The following is a 23,156-nucleotide window of genomic DNA, read 5'->3' as shown; positions in this document are numbered from 1 at the left end:
TATCTCCATTCAAATATCCTCACCTCCTATCCCAACCAAGATACTCTGAGCATCACTCAATCCAATCCAATGAATTCCGCATCCTTCTCAAACTCATCATAATCGTCCTTCCCCGCTCCTGTTCCACCCGCTAAACCACCTTTACTCGCCCAAAATGCCTTCCTTTCTTTCCTATTCGATGATCCCTTCCTGGTGGTTGGAGGAGGTTCAATGACCTGAACCGAATCATCACTATCACTATCACTATCACTTGCACTCGAAATCAGGTCCAATTCATCCTTCTCTTCTTTCATTGTGTTCTTCTTCGGGGTAGATTTTGACTTTGGTTTGTTCTTCGATATACTGTATCTCGACTCGTCAGGCGGAGAATCCAATATCTCAATCTCATCCTCTGACACATCACTCTCCCCTCCATATCGAGCTTCGACAGCTGCCGCCTTACTCCTGAGGCTATTCGATCCTATTCCAGGTAACTCGTTTTCCTCGTCATCGTTGCTTTTGGTAAACGCAAAAGTATCGTCCGGTCCAATCTCATCATCATCGTCTGAGGAATTTTCAAACTCATAAGATGAATCGTTGATATCAGGTTCGGAGACCTCATCGTCATCTACTATGATTGCTCCCACGCCATTACCCCTGATTCGATCTTTAGGTACGGACACGTCGTTCCTTGCAGATTGGCGAGATGCACGATCTTTAGGTCGAGGGGTGAAGAGTGTAGGGGGTGGTCGATAGTTGATAACGTATGTTTCGGGACTTGCACCCATAGGGATAGAAAGGAGCTTTTGTAGTTTCCCACTTTGATGAAGCTGTTGAAGGGCTGTACGTTGTTTAAGAGTCTGAGATATAGAATGCACACATCAGCTTCTCTGACCCAACAGATACCCAAAGTACTGTATAAGCTGGCTCACCTCCTTCGTGATACCCATCACCCCACTCAGTATACTCATCTTATCAGGATCGATCTCGTGCTTCCTCCTTCCTGATCTCCTTCCACTGATCTCGTCGGCTCGTTCAAACAACCTCATGAGAAGTAGCTCGTATGCACCCGCAAGGGTATTCTTCACTTGTCTGATACCGAACGATCCACTGGAAATGTCGTTATCTGGGAGTGCCCATCATGATCAGCTCGTGCGATCCCTGGGAAGCTGGTAGGTGATCCGGAATGTTGACTCACCTCTATCTTGCGGATCTTCAATACTCAGCAAGAAACTCTGATTGGGTCTCAGCCATCCCCTCGATGATTTCAGATAATAGTAACCGCCTTTCCGTATCGATAATCCTACATCTTGATAATTGAAATTACGTCCGTATAATTCGAAAAATTCAATTAACAATGTTCCAAGGTTTTCCTCCGGATCTAATTCCGAGCGTCGAAGTTTTGGGTGCACCTACAAGAAAACCAATATGAATATCAGCTTGAATCGCTACCATAAAGAAGAAAAACTGAATGAGGTGAAGATTGTACACACCTGCAAGAAACTGATGACTAGACAGATCACCGCATAACTCCCCAATCCTCCCGTATACACCTCATTCATCGATCTTTGACTCAGGAAAGACTTCACCACCAGGATCAACTGCCTTGAACCGGGTAAGGAGTCGAGATATTGGTTGATGATTTTACTGGCTGATATACCGTTTGCTTGATTAAGTGATATATCCACGTTCAACTTGCCTAATGTATCAAATCATAGAGTCAGTCTACTGGTCTTTGTCCCAGACGGATAAAATCGAGAGGGAAAGTAAGTTGAGGTTGGGGATGAGGCAGACCCACCTTCATTAGTTATAAACTTGATGATGGGTACCCTCGCCCTCGATATTATAGCAACCTCGTCCGTGATTCTAGCCATTCTCATGGATCTAGCCATTTCGGCCAACAATCTTGCTTTATTGGATTCTGAGAATTGTTTGTTCGTGACTACCAGGTCGATATCACTAGACACGACACCAAGCAAGTCAGCGAATTCTACTAAATATGTCGTGGATGCAGGAAGGATCCATTGGGGAGTGTCCAACTACTCACCCCTGAGGTAGGTACAGCTGAGTCTGCCAACTCCCGAACGGCGTAACCTCAGCATCCGGCCAAAGTTTCATTATATTCCTACTAATCAGCTCAATCATGAATAATCGAACTTCGAATTCTTCCTTGGTAGGTGAAACATATTTATAAAATGCGTTGATCTCTTCGTTTAGCCTATATCCAATTGTTGTCTCGTCAGCTTGTTGCACTCTTTCCATCCACGATAGGCTGATAAAAGCTGATTTCCTGTTAGAAGGTTGATACACACATTTCAGAGGGATCTCTACATTTCTCCCAATCTACCAAATCCCCCCACGGCGCATGCCTTTCATTCGCTTTTCTCTCCTCCTTCAAATTCTTCGGACCAGTCTCATTCTCCTTATCCTTTTCTCGATCACGATCGCGTTTCCCCTTCTTCTGCTTCTTTGACGACTTCTTATCCTTATCTTTCCCAGTAGCGTCTGTTTGCTGAGTTATAGTAGACCCCGCATCTGATACTTTTCTTTTACCCTTTCTACTGCTGTTGCTGTTATTGCCATTCTCGACTGGTTTAGGGGGTAATGCAGCTGGTTTGGGAGGTAAGGTGTGTTTGGAGGAAGAGGAGGAAGGTCCAGCTTCGGGCGGTGGGGTTAGACCGAAGGATATGAAGTCTGCTCCTTCTGAGAAATCTGTGGGTGGCGGCTGTGCCATTTTGATTTGGCGGGATGTTAGTTACAAGATGGGTGATGATGTCGAAGAGTTGATATAATTCACGATGATTTTGATCAATTCGCGAGTGGAGGATGGAAGGATGATATCCGATCAACTTCAACTTTTTGAACTTGGGTTTGGTGGTGAGTTACGTAACAAGCAACACAAACACACGTCATTGCTTGTCATCCACGTGGTTTCATCCTTTGACTGTTGTGTTTTGTTGTTGCTGAATCTCAAAGAGAAATCCAACGCTGACTGTAAGTTACAACTGTTCTTCATGTCAACGAGAGATACCTCATACCATCATACATACCATCATACACACTACCCGGATCCACACAGGTACCCCAACCAAACCCCACCTTCCCACTTTACGAGCTACTGGACGAACAGAAATGATCTCAACATCCTAAATCAACAGTCTAATCAGCCACGGTCAATTCCGACATTCCCTATTTAATCTGTTGCTACAGGCTGAAGTGTCAAAGCTCAAATTGTCAACTTCGACCTGATCGGAGCTTAGTCATCCTTTCCTTCCTCTTCTTCTCTCGCCTCTTAGATATCCATCAAAATACCTTCCCCACCTGAAGAAATGCTGGCTCCTCCTCAGCGACATAAACGACCTCGATCACCCTCACCTCCACCCTTACCTCTCTCCTCACCCGATCTCACCTCACCACTAGACGTCCTTCTCAAGCGAAGAAGAAGGGACGAGTTGACATTCTCGAGTCCAAACGAACATCAACACCACCATCATGATTACTTCAATCTCCACGAAGAGGAACATCCACAACCTCACGCAGAAAGTAGTTCATCCGCACTGCGACGATCAATGAAAGGTGTCGAAAGACGACGAACCAAGCAGTGGGAAAGGCAGAATGCACCTGCTTCCAACTCACAACCTACCCCACCATCACATAATGGTCATCTGAGTACTCCGAATCAGAGGAACTGGCATTCACAGCCTGATCCAATTATGTCTTCTTCACCTATTAGGAATGTCATGCCTTCGAGTTCACCTTTCAGAGCAAAAGAGGAAGAGATGTGGCAGATTCCGATGAACGGGCATTCTGGTGGAGGTATCAATGGAGGGATACCTGTTGACAATGAAGATGGGGAAGAGGAAGAAGAGACTATGGAAGAGTGGAATGAAGTTGAGATGAAGAAGCAGTGGGGTGAGGCTTATGAGAAGCAGAATTGGTTATTGCGTAGTTTGGTGAGTTATCATCTATCCAGGAAGGAAGGGAAAGCGGGATATGACGGTGTACGGTTATCTTCTATGTGATCTGGAGCTGAGTCATATGTGAATGAGGGAATGCTATCATGGTTGGACAAATCGTGGAACGTCGTTATCGAAGACTAATCCATCCATTGTATTCCGCAGCATCTTGCAAGAACACAATCTCAAACACGCCATTTAAACCATAATACAAGACAACCTCAACATCAACTCCCTAATCCTACCCGTACACCCCTACACGCCACCGACTCAAGCTCAAGCACCTCAACCTACATCACCGACCATACGCTTGTATCACCTCATCCCACATACCGTACCCATCCTTCCCTACCTGACTCATCTCCTTTCAACTCGCATCATCCTTCTCTGGAACTTCGTTCGCCCTCGTATGCCAATGGAGATGGCGACGAAGATATGGAAGTCCTTGATATGGAACATAGCCCCTATGCGGCAGTAGAAGATGAGGTAGTGAGGAAGAGGTACGAGGAGACTAATAGGTTGCTGGGGCAGTTAGCAGTAGTGAGGGAGCAGAGGCGGGGGTGATGAGTTCTGGAATGAGGCGGAATTGGGCAGGGAATATAAATGATTGGATTTTGGGAGCAGTGGATATTGGATAGGTACGAAGCGTTGGAGGAGGGTCCGACGATTGGTACAGGATTTTACGAGGGTATGACAGTGAGGGAGGGACTGAATACCAGCTTGGTGCAGTAGAAGAAATACCTGAGGAGTAATGAATACAATTCAATATATCATCAATCCCAAGCAATAATGATCACACAGCATACTTTCCACTTCCTCCGCAACCTTTCTCTCATTCTCCATTCCGCGATAAAACGATATTTTCTAACGATACGTTGATTACTTGTAGACTTTGTAGATTCTTTAGATTTTGTAAACATCGTTACTTGTATATGTACAATATGTATATAAAGCTGATCTAAGCTACCACGCGCTCGATCACCCCCTTCCCTCGAAGGCCATACAAAGTTGCAGCCGTCTTGTATAATAATACATACAACGATACGCGTGCAAGAGAAGACAAAATTACCATTAACCATATTCACCCAACCTGAAAAGTCTTATTCACCCTCCCATGAACCTCCCTCAGCCTCTCAAAACACACCTGACAATTCTCTATAAACTCCTTGCAATCAATCTCCATACCGTTCCACCAGAAATTCTCGTTGAGGGAGGTAATCATAATTTCTAAACCATTATGCGCTTCCCCTTCCCCTTTTCCTTCAAGTCCCCCTCCTGGAGTTACTCCCTCATCAGGGGGGTAACGATCCAAATGAGCATCTTGTAATAGCTCTAACCTAATAACACCCGAAGGGGGGACAAGCAACGCACTCTCCGTTTCGCTATTCTCGTCGGGTGGCGGTCGGAGGTATAATAATCCAATATCACTGAGTAAGAAATGAGGATGATATTTCCCTTGTCTTAAATCAGATATCAACGGGGTGAGTTCAGCGTCTAATGGATAGGCATTGAGCCACCTCAAGGTCTCTTCGTCCAGCGTCCCTCCGTCTTCGTTGGGAGTAAGGTTGGTTTTGATCCTGCCAGTGAGTGGGTTGAGGTAGGTATCAACCATTCTGGATCTGGTTTTGCCGGTATTTCCGGGGGTCGAAGAGATGGGTGCGAAGAAGGATTGAATACCTGTTCGTCTGTGATGTTGCAGAATCGTATTCTCAGAGGCGGGGAGGAGGAGTACTCGAGGGGAGGGCGAGGGGGGATTGAGGAGGGTATGGAGGTTTCGTTTCTACGATATGGGCTAGTTAGGCCTGAAAGATTCTTTGGGAATTTGGAATCGTTTGATATTGGATCATGAGAGTACTCACAAAGTTCCAGAAGTACTTGAAAGAAAGCACGAACGTATCGAGGGTGAATAGGACAGTCATAGGTGACATGTAAGCTCCGTGACTGGACCGATCATATTGGTACAGTATTGGTAAGTGCCACCGTCCAGCAGTCGGGTGTGAGAAGTAGTACGTACTCAAATTCCACTTTCGAGAATTCAGAGCCGGTAGCAGCCAGTATATCACTCCTGAATCGATAGGTCATTGAAAACTATCACAATCAACACCCCTATCAGCGATACCGATCTGAGGACACGTTCCATGGAAGTGGTGTTCTGATCATAACCTTGATGAGAAGTAAGTATGAACATACCGTAGCTATCCCCAGCACACCCACGAGATTCCCAAACACATGCTCGAGCGGAGACCTTCGATGCCCCCACCAAGCCCACCATACCCATAGATAACTCTCGTAAGGGAATCTCTCGCATCGAACTCGGAGGTCCACTTCGGCGATTACAGGATCTTGGCCGGTCCCATTGGAAGAGGATGAGGAAGATGTTGATCTGGATAAGGGAGGTCTCGCTTTCTCTGTAGAGTTAGCCGGACCTTTGTTAGCCCCAGAAGGTCCAGAGGGGATAGGAGGAAGGGTGATTTCGACCAAGTGGTTGAAGGGTACTGAGAGGGCGAAGAAGAGGTAGAAGTGGAGAAAGGCAGATATGGTTTGGTATGTCGCTAGTAGCCATGTGAGGGCTGTTAGTGCTGTGAGGAGGGAAGAGAGATTATCAAGCGAGGAGCTGTAATCATATCAGACAATTAGCGCTGGTCATTCTTGATCGACCCATCGCCACAGTGGCTTCACATCCTACTTCAGTTGCCACACCGACTGAATGAATTGACTCGAGGTGAGTGGAACATCTCGAAGGAAAGTCCCCTTCATCCCGTCCCAGGTACATCTACCCACCACGATGAACTATTCACTCACTCCCCCGGAATGGTCAGCCCCAAATCATCACTCGCAAAATCCCTAAAACTGTACCCCTGGCATTGGGGCTCAACACCATTAGTCTTGGCCTGACACCACCCCCAAACACCTAGCGCGACGTCCGTACCCCCCGCTCGAGAGATATCGAACACCTCTTTCTCAACTAGTAGGATATTACCAATGGGTGAATCGGGGTTGATACCGTGCGTGACTGTTAGGACCAGCGCGCATATGAGGGAGAGAAGGGGTGAGATGAAGGGACGGTATGTCTGGTAAGATCTGATGAGGGCAGAGTGGCGTAGGCGAGCGAGGAGGTTTGTACCGGCTGAAAGGTCGGGAGTCCTTCTCCTTGATTTGGTATCGGTATTGGTGGGGTCAGTTTGGGAGGTGTTAGTGATACCAGTCATAACCCCTGATTTCCTTCGAGGAGGCAAAGTATACCTTGCAGGAGCGACTGACATCCTCCCCAACCTGTTCTGATCTTTGGGGTCGATGAGTCGAGTTTGCTGTTTATGCATATCAGGCGTGGTACTTTTCGAATAAGGTATACGATGATGTATTTCTTGCTGCGTTTCACCTCTCACTTTATCCGGATTGTCATCAATTCCACATATAGGATTTAATAGATTGGTAGAAGGTGAAGTTGCTGGAGAAGGTTGCCTTGAAATACCTAGCTCCCTGTTCGCTCGTGGAGAAGGATCACCTCTCTTGGGATTGGGATTGTACGCTGCAAGGTGAGATAAGCTGAGTACAGAGGGTAAAGTCGATTGTCTATTCTGATTTGTCCTTTCCTCATGTACATGTTCAGGCCCCCCGTGCACATCAACCTGCATGTCTGCAGTATCCGGTGCCGCAGTGGAAGGTACAGACCGACCTTCCCCCGTCTTCCTGCCTGCCAGGGTGATCTCACTGGGAGAATCAATGACTAGACTCTGCTGATCTGCGAACTGTACTCTTGGAGTGGTCCTGCCAGTGAAGGGGTAGGAGGTTGCAGGCGTCTTCGCTGTATAAGGATATGATGTCCCGGGGGTCTTCGCAGTGTACTGATACTGATATGGTGAAACAGAGCTTTCGAGGGGAGCATCTGGAGGGAGTGAATTAAGAGGACGAGAAGAAGGTTTATATGATGTTCTAGACAATTTGGTCGATTTGGGAGAAGGAGAAGTGGTTTCGTCATCCCCTAGACCCGCGGTTGATAACCAATCTGATGTATGGTACAGGTCACTATCCCTCTCAATTCCTGTATCATCTTCGAATGGGTTGGTCCGTGGGATGGGAGGTAAGGGAGTTTCGGGCGGTGCGTAGGGGGATTTCGTATATCTGTTCCTCCCATTGTGACTGCTGTATGATCTTGATCCAGATCGGGAGCGAGATCGGGAAGAACTAGTATTGGTGTTGCTTCTGTTCCTGTTCCTGTTCCTCGTTGACGTTTCGGAGAACGAGGTGGGTGGTCGAGTGGTAGAGTATGTGAATGGGGGGGATAGGTTGGTGGAAGTGGTATAGGCTGATAATATTGGCGAGGTAGGTGATTGTGGCATGCTGCTTGGTGGTTCACTTCTTTCGAGTATTAGCTGAATTAAATTTTGAAGTGAACAGCGCTGTTGCTGTGAATAGAACCTGTCTACTGAAAGTGTGATGCATTCAATCGTTAATGACCGCAATCTGTTTTGATATCAATCTTGATGATGAGCACAAAGGATGGTCAGAACAAAGGTTAGTCACGTTTGTGATTACATGCAATATGGCCGTGACAATAAACACAGTAGATCCAAGTATTGGATTATCCTTTACATACAGATGGCAAGGAAGCTTGATTATACTTTACTTCTCACTAGACATAGATGCCACTCCACACTCGATTCAGTCGCTTTGCCCTCATTCCATATTTCCCTTCATTATGATCTCATCTTTTGAGGTAGACCGTTATTTGAGAGGCTCAATATCGACATTAGGTCCATAAGGTACGATCCTATTAGGGTTGATATGTTTGTGAGAGTAGTAATAATGCTCCTTGATATCTGCGAATGGAGTGCTATATCAGCTTCGATATGCCTTTGGAACCTTTAGACGGAGATGTTTAAATATACTAACGTTCAAAGTTGGTGGTATCCTTGAAAGCGGGGTTGTTCCAGTATAGTCTTTGAAGCCACTTGTGCAAGTGTGGGTAATCGTGTCGGACTGCCGGATGTGAAGCACAATCATTTAGCTTCTGCCCAGAGATAACACAATAAGGACGATTCTCAACTTACTCAATCCGAAGTTACACTTGAAATGGACATAGTATACAGGATCATATCGAACGATGGTGGTGTAAAGTCTAACATATTGGAATTAGCTTCACGATCCTGCTCATGATCTTCCATTCTAAACAGGTAGACTTACCTGACATCGGCTTCCGTCAATCTCCCATCGATCAAGAATTCCCTTCCGTCACTCAAGATCTTTTCCAACTTCTCCAGCCCTTCCGAAAGGGGCTTTACCGCATCCTCATAAGCTTGTTGGGTAGTTGCGAATCCCGACTTGTACACCCCATTATTAACATCGTTGTAGACCCATTCATTCAACTCATCAATCTCCTTCCTCAATTCCTCGGGATACAGATCCAACTTCTGTTGTTCACCTGAAAGTTGCTCGTTGAAAGCTGTATTGAGGAATCTGATGATCTCGGAGGATTCGTTATTAACTATGGAATTGGTTTTCTTGTCCCATACCACTGGTACTGTGAATCTTGCGTCGTAATCTGGTTGCACCTTGAAATATAGCTCTCTGAGATGGGAGAATCCAAAGAGCTTGTCTTCGGTGGCTGCGGGGAATGTGTCGTTGGAATGTTCAGATTGGGGTGCAGGGTTGGAAGAGGAGGTAGCGAAGTGCCATCCTTTCTCTAGCATGTGGGGATGGACGACTGAGACGTCTGTTCATGATGTACAATATGGTCAGCAAATCGAGCGGCAAAGTGTAGTGTAAGATGGTTGACATGCCCATGAATTCCTCTAATCCTTTCAACTTCCTTACAATCAACGCTCTATGTGCCCAAGGACAGGCCAGACTGACGTAGAGGTGGTATCGGCCTATTCACACCTATCAGCTTGAAATGCTATCGATCGGCAGGGGATCACTCACCTTTCTCTGGAGCGAACTTCCCGTTGGGCTCAATGACATCTCTGAAAGAACTGACTTGTCGCTTGAATGAGCCTGACTTGTCGGCCCAAGAGGTGATATCTTTCTGTGCTGGACTCATCGTGTGAAATCGTTTGGCACTTGTCAAAGGGGTCTGTCGAGGTAGGTATACGAGTGAAGAGATATATGATCGATTGGGTTTCAAGGATCTAGCTAAAGTAGACATAAGATTGATATTGGTGTGAGAAAAGAGTAGATTGCAGGGGAGTCCGGGAGGTATATATACCTCTTTCCATGCGATTGACGACTACAATCAACATTGACTCTCTGTCATGGTTGAGAATGATTGCTAACAGCCTCCTGACTTTTCGGATTGGTGAGGTCAATCCCCGTTCCTGAAGGAATACAATTCTGCTAATCACCGATCAAAGCTGGCTCCGTCGGAACATTACAGTCTTTTATAATTGATTAGAAAATCATGATGGTGGTAGTAATTATGACGTATGTATACGTCTCGCAGCCAAGATCGAGGACGACGTCTGTGCACCAAGAAGATTGTGCGGACAGTGGACGTGACTACCCAACCCATCATTCACCTCTCACTCTCGATTGGTCATATTCGTACTCTTGATCATCCACTTGTACAGAATATCATACTCGATCCAGATACGACAATAACACCAGTCACACAATCAATATGACAACCCTCGTCACCATCCCAAACGTCACAGCCTACCACCTCCCCACCCCTACTTCCGAACCACTACCGCTCTCCACCGGCGAACTCAACCTCACCGTCATCCCTGCCAATCCACCTACCCACCCTTCATCCACCCTCACTTTGACTGTAGGAGGATCATCTTTCCCTCTGCTCCCTAATAGTCCCGTGCAGAAGGTCCAAGCGAAAGATCAACACCCGAGTTATATCTTCGCGCCTGTCCCTGCTGATGGGGGAGAGCCCGTGGGACAAGTCAAGCTTCGTGTCAAAGATAGGTCAGTAGTCTAGCTTTTTACCTATAATCCTATCTCAGCTCTACACTCCCGGAAATTTCTAATGCTATAGCGTCAATATCGATGATCATGAATGGCAGGGAGCGGCTGACATGTATGTTCGTCACAGCGCTAACCAAGGCGAATGGGATGCTACCGAATCCCTCGCTCGCAAACTCGAAGAAGCTCTTAAGTCCAACAAAGTGTGGAACGAGACCACATTGTTCGTCGATGACGAGTACGAAACTGGAGGTGCTGCCAAACATACTCAAAAGTGGGGTGAAACTATCGCTGGAGCTGTAACTTCTGCTGGACAAGCTTTGGCTGAACGATTAGGAGCTTATACCGATCGGTGAGTCTCAGAGTGCTGAATGAGTTTATCGTGCTTTCCCACTCTAAGATATTTGCTTGGAGCAATTTCTCATTTGTACTAAGATTGGGCTCGAACCGGTTTGAGCTGACTTTACACCTTCGTTGTAGTCACGTTGCTCGAACCAATCCCGAACATCCTGCCCCACCATCTGAAATCACCAAAGAACGAGCCAATGCAATCAATGACGCTTCCTCCAGACTCGCCGGTTCCGTCGAATCAGGAGCCAACACAATCGGATCATACGTCCACGACACTGCCAAATCGGTTGGCGACAAATTACCAGATAGCATAGCGAAATCTTCTGAACCAGTCAAAGAAGAGGATAAAGGACAATTCAGGAAATTGGCAGAAGAAGGCTGGGAACAAGTTACGATTGCTGCTATGGGTATCGCGGGGGCTGCTACTACCGTTGGATCTGCTGTTAGCCAATCTGCGCACAGAGCTGTGGAGCATAATTTCGGTAAAGAGGCTGAGGGGGTTGCTCAAGGTAAGTTACGTTATTGACTACTCACAGGCAGCATCCCCCATGTGACCGATGTACTGATCCCCATACTATCTGTATTCCAGATGTCGGCCAAACCGGTGCCAATCTCGGATCGACTGCTGTATCCGCAGCAAAAGGCACAAGTGTTATCATACAAGGTTCCAACGCTGCTTCCGGTGCACAAGCTGCTAAGCAAGGAGAGTAGAGTCATCTTGAAGCGACAAAATTGATCGACTATAATGGAAAGTTCAGTAGATCAGTGAACAGAAGGAATAAAGAAGAAGTTGTATATGTAGTCATGAAATGACCTAAGAGTATATGGAGTATGCCATTTATATCAACGATCCCGTTAATCGAGTCGCTTGGAATAGTCTTTCCGCCTATGATCTAAGTTACCGTTGACTTCGCAAGACGTTTATGGAGCATGACATTCCTGACTTATTACATGTGGGAACCAATGGTAAACTATATCTACGGGCATGGGCGATCGGACTTACACGTAGGATCTCTGCTCTGATCATTGCAGAACATTCAGCTCTCGTTCGCCCTTCATCCATTTGTGGAGCCAACAGATCTTCGGTCCTAATCGCGTGGCCTAAGAATCTCAGTTGCCTTGTTTGCTTGCGCACTGTCTTGATTGTCTTTGTGGACAATTTCACACTTGAGGGCTCGAACTCTGCAGCCCTCATAGACGATACGACTACCATCCCCAAAGCCGTGTTCACAATCAAGGCTTTTTTGAGTGACTGAGGCCACCGCAAAACTTCAGATTTGCTTTAATGCGTGCTAAAAACATGAATACTCAAATTTGGATGCATGAACCACATACTAATTTCGAAGTATTGAGAATGTCAGAGCAAGGCGGGGAATAAACTAACTTTACAGTATATGGTTATATACCTCGTGGGTGTTTATTCACTCAATACAGGTTTAATCTTCTTCGCTGCCCTTCCCCATTCATTTGCCCACAGTCACTCAAGAGAGCCCTGGGCCTCGTGAATTTGCACCCTTGGCAGTATCCGTTGTAGTGGAGTGTTCAATCAGGTTTTCTCTTGACTCCGATGACCCAGCTGAATGGTCAGAACGATTCTGGGGCGGGATGTGCTCGACTTGGCGCCTCGTTGAGCTTGGAGCTTGATATTTCACAACTCGTCTCTCTTCGCTCGAAGACGGAGTCAAATATTCCTCGTCTGTGAGGAACCTCCCTCGGATGGTGCTTGCACTGTTAGAGGCGGCCGATCCAGTACTTGTGCTACCAATCTCCTTCTTGTGCCCTTGACCGGATGAGATTATTCCGAAATTTGTTACATTCCCCTGACCTGTAATCTGAACGCCCGAGCAAGAATTGGCCACCAGACGCCCATCTGTGGCTCTTCTTGTTTCCGTTCTATGCCATACTGAGCCATCCCTGTTGGAGCCGTAGTATGTGTCCTCGAGTAGCTCAGGCATTGTAGAGTCTGAGCTTCAAAAAAGGGTTTCGAGGTCGCTGTAGTCAATTTGGATTGGAAAAGATGTGACTGATCCTGTAGGACCGCTTACGGGTTATAGTGATTGAGACAGAAGGTTTTGATCTATGAAGACTTGAAAGCAACACAAACGGGATCTACTATGTACATACCAATACTACACCCGCTCTTGACAATGCGACGACAGTTCCGATTTGAGCGGGCCATGGAAGGCCAACCTAGGTGAGCGTCAGCGTCAGCTTACGAGGCGTTGATTTGTAACAGGTCACAGCTCATCGATGGAGGTCTCATCCGTTGCACGTCATTCGCAGAGCTGGCGACACTGCGCGAAGATCGTCTCTACGTAAGAATAGTCTGGACCAGGCAAGAGGTTCATTTACAGTACGTGATGGTGAACTAAAGTACCATTGTTGAAGGCTTGGACATCCAGGGGCATGAGAAGGGCTTCGAATGACCAAATCAATCGTGATATCTTATCTGTTGTTCGTCAGGAAATGTGATACACAATGCGAGGTTGAGGTCATTTTTCTCGCTGTATAAAGCACAAGGTCACGAATCAAAATAGTGCTCAAACAGGCCGGGTCTTCGATTATCCCGATTAGAAGGCTTCGTAAATATTGATGCGCTTGTGCAAGGAAAAATAGACTAGATGGCAGCTTTTGGGTGAAGATGGTTGTCTGAGGATGGCCGCAAGTGGGAGGCGCAGTGGATACGTACAAGGCATGATGACGCAATGCTCTCCCAATGGGACAATCGTGAAGGACTTACGAAATCTACCACGTCGAAAGTGAGGGGGAAAGTACTTGAGGTGCCTGGAAGCTCAGGATATGATTGATCGCACATAGAATGCAAGCAATTGTTGAACAGGTGACTGCCCTAAATCTCGCCAATGCATCAATGGAAAGTCAGCCTGACTACAAGCTATGTAGCCTCTATATGGCGAACGAACATAACTTCATCACAACCAGGTGCATGTCCCACTCATCCATCTCTCATCAGGCAGCTACAAATAGTGAGAGATCGCATTTATGTCTGTCCGCACGTCGTTTGTATCACACTGTCGACTCCAGAAACATCATTTTCAGGAAGCCATCACTCTGCCTAAGATCGTTCACTGGAAAGGCTAAACCATCGCCCTTCCCACTGACTTCCAGACGGAGCTACAGCGGAAATCAATGAGATCACTTTACTTGGACTGCAAGACTTGATACACTTACCTTGCGCATAAAGCTCTCCGGGCCCGGGTCCATCGGTCATTGGCCATTTGCCTTTTATGATCGTGTCGATGGTAAGATCGGGATCCGTGAAGTCAGAGACAACAATGGCAACGCCAACCTGCATAGTTGAAGAACGATGGGTTTCAATAGATGTAATGATCGGTTCTTCTTGTACGATAGCAGCTTCGTCATTATCAGACATAATTCTAGATGTTTCCGGAAGAGTGTCCTAGGGATAGGCTGAATTATCGGTAGATGCCGCTGGTGGCTCAGCGGAGGAAGGAGCTCTGATCGCTCGTGGATTCCAATGGCCACCGGCCCGTCTGATGTAATAGTCCACACTGTATGGTGCATTGGGATTGGAGGGATCCACGCTGCGCTCCTCCATATCAGTCGCTTCGAATGGGATGACAACGGTCATCTTACCAGCAGGATCTCTCCTTGGGTCATATTCTTGCGCATCATGACCAATGCCATGTCCTTTGGAGCATAGTGTTTGATACCATGTTCCATCTTTCGCCTTGCGGTGGGTCAACCCAAAGGAAGTACCATCACGGGAATCGGGCCCTTTATATTTCCTCAACGTTGGTTGCGACATGATGTTAGTGCTCAGCTTTTGGCACAAGTTGAGGTCGGATATTTGAGAATTGAGGGCCGACAAACTGCGAAAGAGTTGGACTGGAGAGTAGCTTTTTATGCTATTTCTGACATTGTGCTCGCTGCATGTAGCTCAGGTGAAACGAGATCGAAGAAGGCTGTCTCCATTCAAGCAAGGCTGTGGAGAATAATCATTACGTCACCGCCATTTAGGCCTGGACCTGCGAATATGTCGACCGTGCCCATCAAAGAAAATAACCTTGGTCGGATTTACTTGTCTAGCTCTCCAGCTGAAAGGAAATGCTGAAACAAGGGACATTCCTCTGCACTGCAAAAATTGACTTCAAAGGACGGAAGAACAAAGGTCTCTACAACTCGCTGCTCCTCAAGAAAGGATGGCTGTGATGTGACATTTGCGATCGCATGGTACCTGTATACTCATGACGACCCTCAACCTCTCCTTAGGATTGTTCCGAATGTTGAACGGAGGCGCAGTCGTGAATCTGATAAGTTAGATGTACGTCTCAGTGCTGTTCGTGAATCGGTGGGTGAGCCTCCCCCCAAACAGCCTGCAGCATCATGAGTGAGAGAATGGAGGCAGTCATAACGTCAAGCACATCGGGTATGTAGTCTTAAGCGGCGGGCCACAGAGCTAGCGCTCATATATGTCTGTACGTCACGCCATCCCATGCCATCACTTGCAAGCACAAGAGTGGATACACAAAGGTCGTTCGTAGTCCTCATCAGGTACAACGAGTATCATACGGTATTCCACGTCAGAGATCTTTCTTCGTGGGTACATCAGCGGCAGCATGTATCGCAGGAAGCTGTACTCACGATGAATAAGTCATTCCTCCACTCCCTACATGCTCTATTCCATAATCTGAATCATTGGTAAGGAGGATGGATCAGATGGCGTTTCCTCTGCTTCTGAAGCTACCCGAACATCAGTTTTTCTTTCGCAGGTACTGAAGCCACACTTGGAGACAGGAGACCTACTGGCATTGCCTGTCAGCGGCTCGATTTTAGGCGCGCGTTGATCTGCGTAATAAGTGGAGTTCTCAGAGGGAAAGTCAGGTTCCTCTTCTTGCCTTGTGCCATCCGCATTTGTTGTGTGAATCGTGTAGGACTCGTTTCCGTGTTCATCGATGCTGGGTTGTACCTCACCGACGGCAGAATTCGCTGATGTTTCTGACATTGTCTTCGGTGTTTAGGGTCAATGTAGTGCGTCTGGTCAGCTTATTCTGTATGGTTCAATTTGCCTGGGAGTAAGTGAGAACCAAAGAAGGAGAAGGATTGAGATGTTTGTGATCTTTTATAGTTATCCAATATGCAGCAAAGAAAAGAGACCACATATGCGTCTGCTCCTCGCCAAAGGAAGTGTTTCCATTCAAGCAACCCTCTGGTCAAAGGGTTACATTTTTGAGGCGACTGCAAACGCTGACGTCACGCCCACCACTTCAGCGTGTAACATCTCGTTCCTTGACGTTGAGCGCCATAGCGCGAACGACCGTACAATGTCTCTGCATGAGAGGACGCATCGTCCACAACAGCTAGGAGTATCCTTTCGAGTGATCCACTCAAGACTTCATGAAGCTTTAGGTAACCTAAAACGCGCCTACGTCAGCCCAGCCTGTCAGTAGGCTACTCCAACTTAGAACCATGAGACCCTTCCGATCATAAGTGTTGATTAAAATGAGGGTAGCACGAGCCAACCTATTTGGTATATGGAAAGTACCGGGGATATCAGACTTGATTCGATGAGGAATATATGGTACTTTACGTCTGCAATCTACGGTTTTATGTATCTTTCGAGTTTAGCCTAGTCCTGGATCTCTTCGCAGGCGAGCTCTTATCAATCCTCTTGCGTCCGGTCCTCGTACACGCAAACTCAGCTAGGACTCCTGCTTGCCTTGTTTTCACGACTAGTGCTTCCGTCTTTGCTTGGTTAAAGATTCAAGCGTACGCTATCGTACCACCATCGTGGCAAAGTACAGTGAAACACGAATCGATGACGCTGTCACGAACTGTATCAAACCTTCATGTGCAGTGGCGACACTGGCAGCAAAGGAGGGGTATGTCCAGGAGCCCCTGAGCACAGCCCCACCCCTCGACCACAGGAACAACTGCGAGTAGGATGACAAGCAGGCGTGAACTCGAACATACACGTGCTCAAGACAACAGTACAAACGAAGGCACGCGCGAAGCTGAATTGACTGGCCCAAGATGTGATTAGCTCAGCCTGCATGTATGCTGTAACTCATGCTACATCGGATAGCTCAAAAGTACGGAAGTGACCGGAGATCACTCGTTGACAAAGTTTACCTCGCTGACGAGGAAAAGGCCGCCGCGCCTCCGTGGGGCGATGTCACAGTTGTGACTGACATCTGTCGCCACCTGACCATTCCACCTCAGTGACAAGGCGTCTCAAGAGAATGATGGGGAAGTTATCGCTCTTGAAACAATTAGCGCGAGATGAAGAAACATAAACATGCAAGTTATATAACGGCTGCATTCTCAGCTCTTTCATTCCTCCTCATTCCCTTCCTGTTCTACTCAATGATACTGTAAGTGGATCTCCAATAGCCCCAACAACGTTTAAGGGGAGCTGCCTGCTGTCGATCAGCCATATCAATGTTTTCATAGGACTTCCACTCACCGGAATGAAACCTTGCTTGTTTGGAAGATGGCTACCGTTACTTTCCAGCTCTGACGGTCGATGACTCCCTGTGACTGTGTTGCTCATGGCAGATCGTATCCGATTGTTCGGCGTCAGAAACTAGGGTCGCCGTTTGCTCAGTCCTAGCGGGAAAATTCGCGGAGCCGGATTCGGCAACACTGATGGGATGATCGGTGATCTGTGTCTTTTCAAGGGAAGATGCGGTGGTTGATAATGGTTGCTTCTCTTCATCATCTTCGCTATCGTATGTACCATCGCAGTTCGATCCACCCGTGAATGACATATCGTTTGCGCCGACCATTTCAGATGAACGTGAATGTTTGATAGGATGTCGATGTTGGGGAATGAAGATCGGTGAGAGGAGTGTACTTCAGGTATATATATGTGATCCATGAACAGCTGCTGCAGCTCAAGCGCCTTCATTCCAGCTTGGCTGACAGGTATCGATCCTTTACACTGCAGAGAAGACTCGCGACCGTCAACAAAGGATCATTCACGACGTCATCGCCTGCTTGACTCGATTGTCCAGACCCTGATTGACTTGTTCTCCTTCCGTTGTACATGACATATCACAGACAGATTCAACCTGCCAGAACGATCGCATGATAAAGGGTGGTAGAGGGCACGGTCGCACGGTCGTGGGCCAGACTAATAATCTGGATTGCAATGATCAAGACTACATTCGCTTCGGAGCGAATGGGCCTCATCACAAGAATGAGAACCGTGTTCACCCCATCCTATTTTTGACCTCAGCTCATACTCGTGGACTGAATGCACGTACCTCGTCCTTCGCTCCACGATAGCTGGAACGGCAATCTACATGCTGAATGGACCTCTGAGGTTCAGCTAATGTATCGCAAACCCTGAGAGGTTGCAGCTGTGCATTGTAATGCGTTGCGTCAAACCGTACCAACAATGGCCAACATGGAATGGTTGTTCAGGGTAAGTCAAATATACTTTGCCACGCCACATTCCGATGTTGGTATCGATCATTATGTAATTCACATCACCCACCATACAGGTACAAACAATGTTATGTTTGTTGATCAACACACTCTACTAACATCCAACTTTCAATGTTCATAGCTCATTCCGCATTCCTCATACATCATTATACAGTCACAGAAAAGACCGTTAGATACTACGGACCACTCATACAGTTTCTCACTTTCCCATATAGCGATACGATACTATTCAAAAGTCCCAGCCAATTGTACACATTCATGACAACCCGACATCCACGCGACTGATTTCTTTTGTTTATTCCTCAATCCCACCAAATGTGAGTCTGACCGTCGTTTAGCCCAGTATCATTCCCTTCAGTTGCACACACCACCGCCGTCTCCCGTACAATCATCATCCAAATGATACTCATTGACGAGGGCTGATCCGTTCTATTCGTGCATACAGTCATAGGTAGATCATGACCCCACCCAGACTCCGTCGACAGAGTTCATCGACCCAACAATCCATCAGGACTGTATCCGGTGTACCTCATACAAGGTCTATGGCTAGGCGTGCTGCGTCTACTACTATCAAAACCAAAAGCAGCTTTACGGTATACGACGAGAACGCTACGCATCCCACCAGCACTACCGCACCAGTACTGGGGAAACCGAAAGTCGTTACAACAACCGCCAAGGCTCTGAGGAGTAGAGGACCGTTGAGGGAAAGTAGAAGTATACATAATCTCAATATGAACGCGTTGGAGGAGAGAAGGGACGTAGATGGGGGAAAGGGCAAGAGAAAGGTTCTTGAAGATGATACACACGGAAATGAGATGGTGAAGAAGATGTTGAAAGTGGAACAAAGTGCACGGAGCAGCGGGGGCGGTATAGGTTTAGTGAAAAAAGTTAAGTCAATAGGACACCAGTCTTCCACCGAGTCGTTGAGATCATTACAACCTTCCACACCTTCCACCACTCACTCATTCTCATTCACGGTCCCCACACCCGCAAGGGAGATATTGAGAAAGGCGGACGACACTTTCACTCCAACGGATTCGCTCCCATCACATATCATCGCTAGACCACCTACCCCGCCGAGAATGAAGGAGAGGCAGTCAACATCAACCGACATTCCTATGACGCCTAGGGCTATCCCTACCTCTCCCAACAAAGTGGATGGACGTCTATCAAGAATGCCAGCTTCTCTTCGGAAGACACCTGGACCTGGTCTATTACTCGACGCTAATCCTGTTCCGTCGACACCATCCCACTACCCCACTACCGCTTCGACCACATCCAGCGTAGTTCCATCTCCTCGAAAAGTCTTTTCCGTCCCTCCTCCTAGAGATTTCAGTGGCTCTACAACACCCGTCGTACCACCTCCATCGACGCTTTCCAGAATGCCAAAAACACTGCAGACGCCTAGTATGAGGGTGGTTCCGCCGTCGCCATTGTCTAGTAGATTATCAGGTGTGGTCAGTGCCAAGAAGAATTCGCAATCGACGTTGGATATGTTCGTGAAGAAGAAGGACCCAGCAAATAATGGAGAAGCAGGGATATCACCTTTCCAGCAAGCTCCGACTGCTTCGTTACGAGCTGAACAGGCTACACCCATCTCGGTGGTCGCTAGTGAGAGTAAGATTTCTGAAGATGCTCTAATCCACGGTGGAACTGGCAGAATTAGATTCCCACCCCCAGCTTCGGATGACGATCAAAGGAAACCAAAAGGCCAAGATAATCCACAAGCACAACATTCATCAACCTCTGATCCAACACCACTTATCGAGGACATGCCATCGACAGGAGCATTGTCATCCATCAAGACCACATCCTCGTCTCTTCCTATGGGCAATAGTACATCAACACGTACCCTCGGCCACATGGGTCCACCAAGTCGGATCCCCATGCCTAAACCTACCACCATCCCCGTCAAGAAGCCTCTCACCGGGCTCGGCTCCTTGCCTGAACGACGACCTTCCACACGTCCATCTATGGTGCCTGCTCAGGCTGCCCCTGCCGGTCCTTCCATTGAGAAAGACAAGGAGGTTTCGCCCCTCCGCCGAAAACCCTCTTATCCCTCTTCTCTGGGATTGGGATCTGCCCCCCTCTCGCGTCCCACCCAGCGAATCGTATCTAACCCTATCATCACTCCCCTGGCCTCCTCCAACCCTTCAGACGATATCGACATCCCCATTACTCTTACTCAACCACATACCAACAGATCAGTCTCTGCGCCTTTGCGGTCTGAAACAAGTTTAACTAGCAGTACGAGGGAGGGTCTCACTGGCGAAACGTCCAAATCCCTTGCTGGCCTGAGTGATGCACTGAGTAAATTAAAGATGAAGAGAATTGAAAGTAACGCTCCGAGGCATAGTATCGCCGCAACTCCGTCTATCTACGTTGAAGATACCTCTAGAACAACGGTGTTGGGTGAAAGACCAAGTAACCTTTCTTCCTCTGTCTCGTCAAATTCCACTTCTAGGATCATATCGTCAGGCCACAGACCCAGGTCTGCGGTCCATCCTGGAGATTTGTCTATTTCATCAGACGAAGGTGCCGGTGATGGTGTGGGTGATCAGAGCATCGCTGCAATGCTCTGCTCGACGAACGGGTCGAAATGCTTGACCGGAGTTAGGGCGTTCGTAGATGTTAGAACGGATGATGGGGAGGATTCAAGTAGGGTGTTTGTTGATATTCTGAAAGGATTGGGTGCGAGGGTGAGTTGATGTGTTCCATGACCATTACTATAATCACACCTCGTGTCCACCATCAAATACATAAGGGATCGTTCCTCATATTACAGCGAGTCCAATCGGGTAGTCCATGATGGGATGGGCGCTAACGTCTTCGTGAGATATTTAGGTGTTCGTCAAACCTACCGAGACGTGTACACATATCATCTACAAATCCGGTAAACCCTCTACCCTGTCTTGGTACAGAAAGCAGAAACAGGAATTACAAGAGTTACAGGACCTTGAAGAGCGAGAGCCTGGTTATGACGCACAAGAACAAGCAGCGAACTTGCACATTGTGGGTATTAAATGGGTTATGGGATGTAAGAAATTTGGAAAGAGGTTGGAGGAGAGGGAGTTTGAGGTTGATATTAGTGAGGAGGATGTTTTCCAGAAGGTGAGTGAGGGGTCCAATCTCTTCTTGCGATCACCTGAGGGAATTGCGCACGAAGTAAAATCGTTGGTGTGATGGAATCATACGTGTGCTAATGTAAGCTGTTGCTGGAACCCTTAGCGGAGAAAATCGATGGAACCTAAATCTCTTGCTGCAGCACAGGGAGCTGGATTAGGTTTAGGTCAACCAAGTACAGTCAGAAAGGCTTGTGAGTATCAGGAAGTTTCTTAAGATTGCGTTGATCATGATAATGGCTGATATCATTATGATCAGTACTCGATGTCGCTCAAGCTAGAAAACAATCCTTGAAATATGCTCGTAAGTCTACCTTGCCTCGTCGTTCCCTCATTTCAGAATAAAGCTGATGGGTCGGGTTGTATAGCACGGATACCTTCACCGCTGAAAAAGGGATACACTGGTATAACCAATTCGATCGTTGATTCAGACGAATAGCTGTCCCCTTCTTTGCTTGCTCTTACTTATTCGTTCTTGCAGGGGTATAAGATATACTTGCTTGAGCTTGGATTTTAGGTTGATATGTTGTTGTATATGTTTTCGTTTTTGATCAGTACGATTATGAATGATAGATAACGAGATGAGATCCAGATGACTGTTAGGTGAAGTATCCGTGTATTACATGAGATCGAATTGGATTTGGGTATAAGATACAATGTGGTATGTTGGGTATTATACAGGATTCGGGAGGGACGAGATCGTCTAAACAACTGGTAAAATCAGCGAACTCAGGATGGGAATGAGTACAGATGTATGGCGAAGAAGACTCACGATGACCATGTGTTGTGAGAGAAGACTAAGGGTTGTATCTGAAATGACCTGATCCGAAAGAGATATTCCATCGTTTACCTATTATCTCTCGCATATCAACTTACATCCTTCTCGAGAAGATTATGACTCGTGGGAGGAAAGAGAGTGGTTGACTAACCGTTGATGTTTAGGTACATGACCTGCGTTGATGAATATTAGTATGTGGTTCTCATTTGAGCATGTTGGTCAGAGTAGCATGGACACACCTTTGGTATGAGCGTTATCCGCTTGTGATCTATTTGCACCCATTCATCATCAGCTTGGGAAGGGGAGGAGTGAGGGGGAAGGGAGAAGGGACTTACATGACCAACCCATGTTTGTGTATGTCTTGTTCTTGCGATGATCTAGTTTATTCAGTGATCGTGAGAGTAGCTTGTCGGTAATGCAGTTTTGGGGTGTTGTCAATGATAATAGTGGGAATAATAGTAGACTAGACGGTACAAGTATCAATGAGGAATCGTTATCTGTATTTCATGTTCTGATGCCCGTTCATATGAAACGTTTTTGTGGTGAGTGGTATGACGTTAAGCCATTCACTTGATTCAGGCACAGCATAGCGGCTAACTGTGAAAATTGCCACCCATCCCAATACTTACG

At 47.0% G+C, this 23,156-nt stretch overlaps 8 protein-coding genes across 8 annotated transcripts; 3 read left to right on the top strand and 5 right to left on the bottom strand.

Annotated features, from left to right (window-relative positions):
- Positions 1–56: 56 nt before the first annotated feature.
- On the bottom strand, positions 57–2,713 carry I302_103690 (uncharacterized protein; the record flags this gene model as incomplete). The annotated part of the gene is made up of 7 exons (XM_019189061.1): positions 57–839; positions 912–1,105; positions 1,178–1,391; positions 1,473–1,678; positions 1,778–1,938; positions 2,027–2,197; positions 2,292–2,713. 7 exons carry the CDS (start codon positions 2,711–2,713, stop codon positions 57–59), a joined length of 2,151 nt encoding a protein of 716 aa, XP_019048623.1.
- A 595-nt stretch (positions 2,714–3,308) lies between these two features.
- I302_103689 (uncharacterized protein) lies at positions 3,309–4,499 on the top strand (the record flags this gene model as incomplete). The annotated part of the gene is made up of 2 exons (XM_019189060.2): positions 3,309–3,932; positions 4,101–4,499. 2 exons carry the CDS (start codon positions 3,309–3,311, stop codon positions 4,497–4,499), a joined length of 1,023 nt encoding a protein of 340 aa, XP_019048622.2.
- Positions 4,500–5,016: 517 nt separating this feature from the next.
- Positions 5,017–8,275, bottom strand: I302_103688 (uncharacterized protein; the record flags this gene model as incomplete). The annotated part of the gene is made up of 5 exons (XM_019189059.1): positions 5,017–5,715; positions 5,795–5,876; positions 5,950–6,023; positions 6,126–6,549; positions 6,738–8,275. The coding sequence occupies 5 exons, from the start codon at positions 8,273–8,275 to the stop codon at positions 5,017–5,019; spliced, it is 2,817 nt and encodes a 938-aa protein (XP_019048621.1).
- Positions 8,276–8,660: 385 nt separating this feature from the next.
- I302_103687 (uncharacterized protein) lies at positions 8,661–9,975 on the bottom strand (the record flags this gene model as incomplete). The annotated part of the gene is made up of 6 exons (XM_065869717.1): positions 8,661–8,755; positions 8,829–8,915; positions 8,987–9,054; positions 9,120–9,648; positions 9,716–9,805; positions 9,858–9,975. The coding sequence occupies 6 exons, from the start codon at positions 9,973–9,975 to the stop codon at positions 8,661–8,663; spliced, it is 987 nt and encodes a 328-aa protein (XP_065725789.1).
- A 576-nt stretch (positions 9,976–10,551) lies between these two features.
- I302_103686 (uncharacterized protein) lies at positions 10,552–11,906 on the top strand (the record flags this gene model as incomplete). Its single annotated transcript, XM_019189057.1, has 4 exons — positions 10,552–10,847; positions 10,975–11,196; positions 11,325–11,704; positions 11,785–11,906. The coding sequence occupies 4 exons, from the start codon at positions 10,552–10,554 to the stop codon at positions 11,904–11,906; spliced, it is 1,020 nt and encodes a 339-aa protein (XP_019048619.1).
- Positions 11,907–12,676: 770 nt separating this feature from the next.
- Positions 12,677–13,150, bottom strand: I302_103685 (uncharacterized protein; the record flags this gene model as incomplete). The annotated part of the gene is made up of 1 exon (XM_019189056.1): positions 12,677–13,150. The coding sequence occupies one exon, from the start codon at positions 13,148–13,150 to the stop codon at positions 12,677–12,679; it is 474 nt and encodes a 157-aa protein (XP_019048618.1).
- Positions 13,151–14,613: 1,463 nt separating this feature from the next.
- I302_103684 (uncharacterized protein) lies at positions 14,614–14,982 on the bottom strand (the record flags this gene model as incomplete). Its single annotated transcript, XM_019189055.1, has 1 exon — positions 14,614–14,982. The coding sequence occupies one exon, from the start codon at positions 14,980–14,982 to the stop codon at positions 14,614–14,616; it is 369 nt and encodes a 122-aa protein (XP_019048617.1).
- Positions 14,983–19,084: 4,102 nt separating this feature from the next.
- Positions 19,085–22,187, top strand: I302_103683 (uncharacterized protein; the record flags this gene model as incomplete). The annotated part of the gene is made up of 5 exons (XM_019189054.2): positions 19,085–21,325; positions 21,471–21,737; positions 21,855–21,942; positions 22,008–22,052; positions 22,117–22,187. The coding sequence occupies 5 exons, from the start codon at positions 19,085–19,087 to the stop codon at positions 22,185–22,187; spliced, it is 2,712 nt and encodes a 903-aa protein (XP_019048616.2).
- Between the last annotated feature and the right edge of the window lie 969 nt (positions 22,188–23,156).

Source organism: Kwoniella bestiolae, chromosome 2, assembly GCF_000512585.2.
Source record: "Kwoniella bestiolae CBS 10118 chromosome 2, complete sequence".
Lineage (NCBI taxonomy): Eukaryota > Fungi > Basidiomycota > Tremellomycetes > Tremellales > Cryptococcaceae > Kwoniella > Kwoniella bestiolae.
The sequence above is the reverse complement of the archived record's forward strand: the minus strand, read 5'-3'. Positions and strand labels throughout refer to the sequence as shown.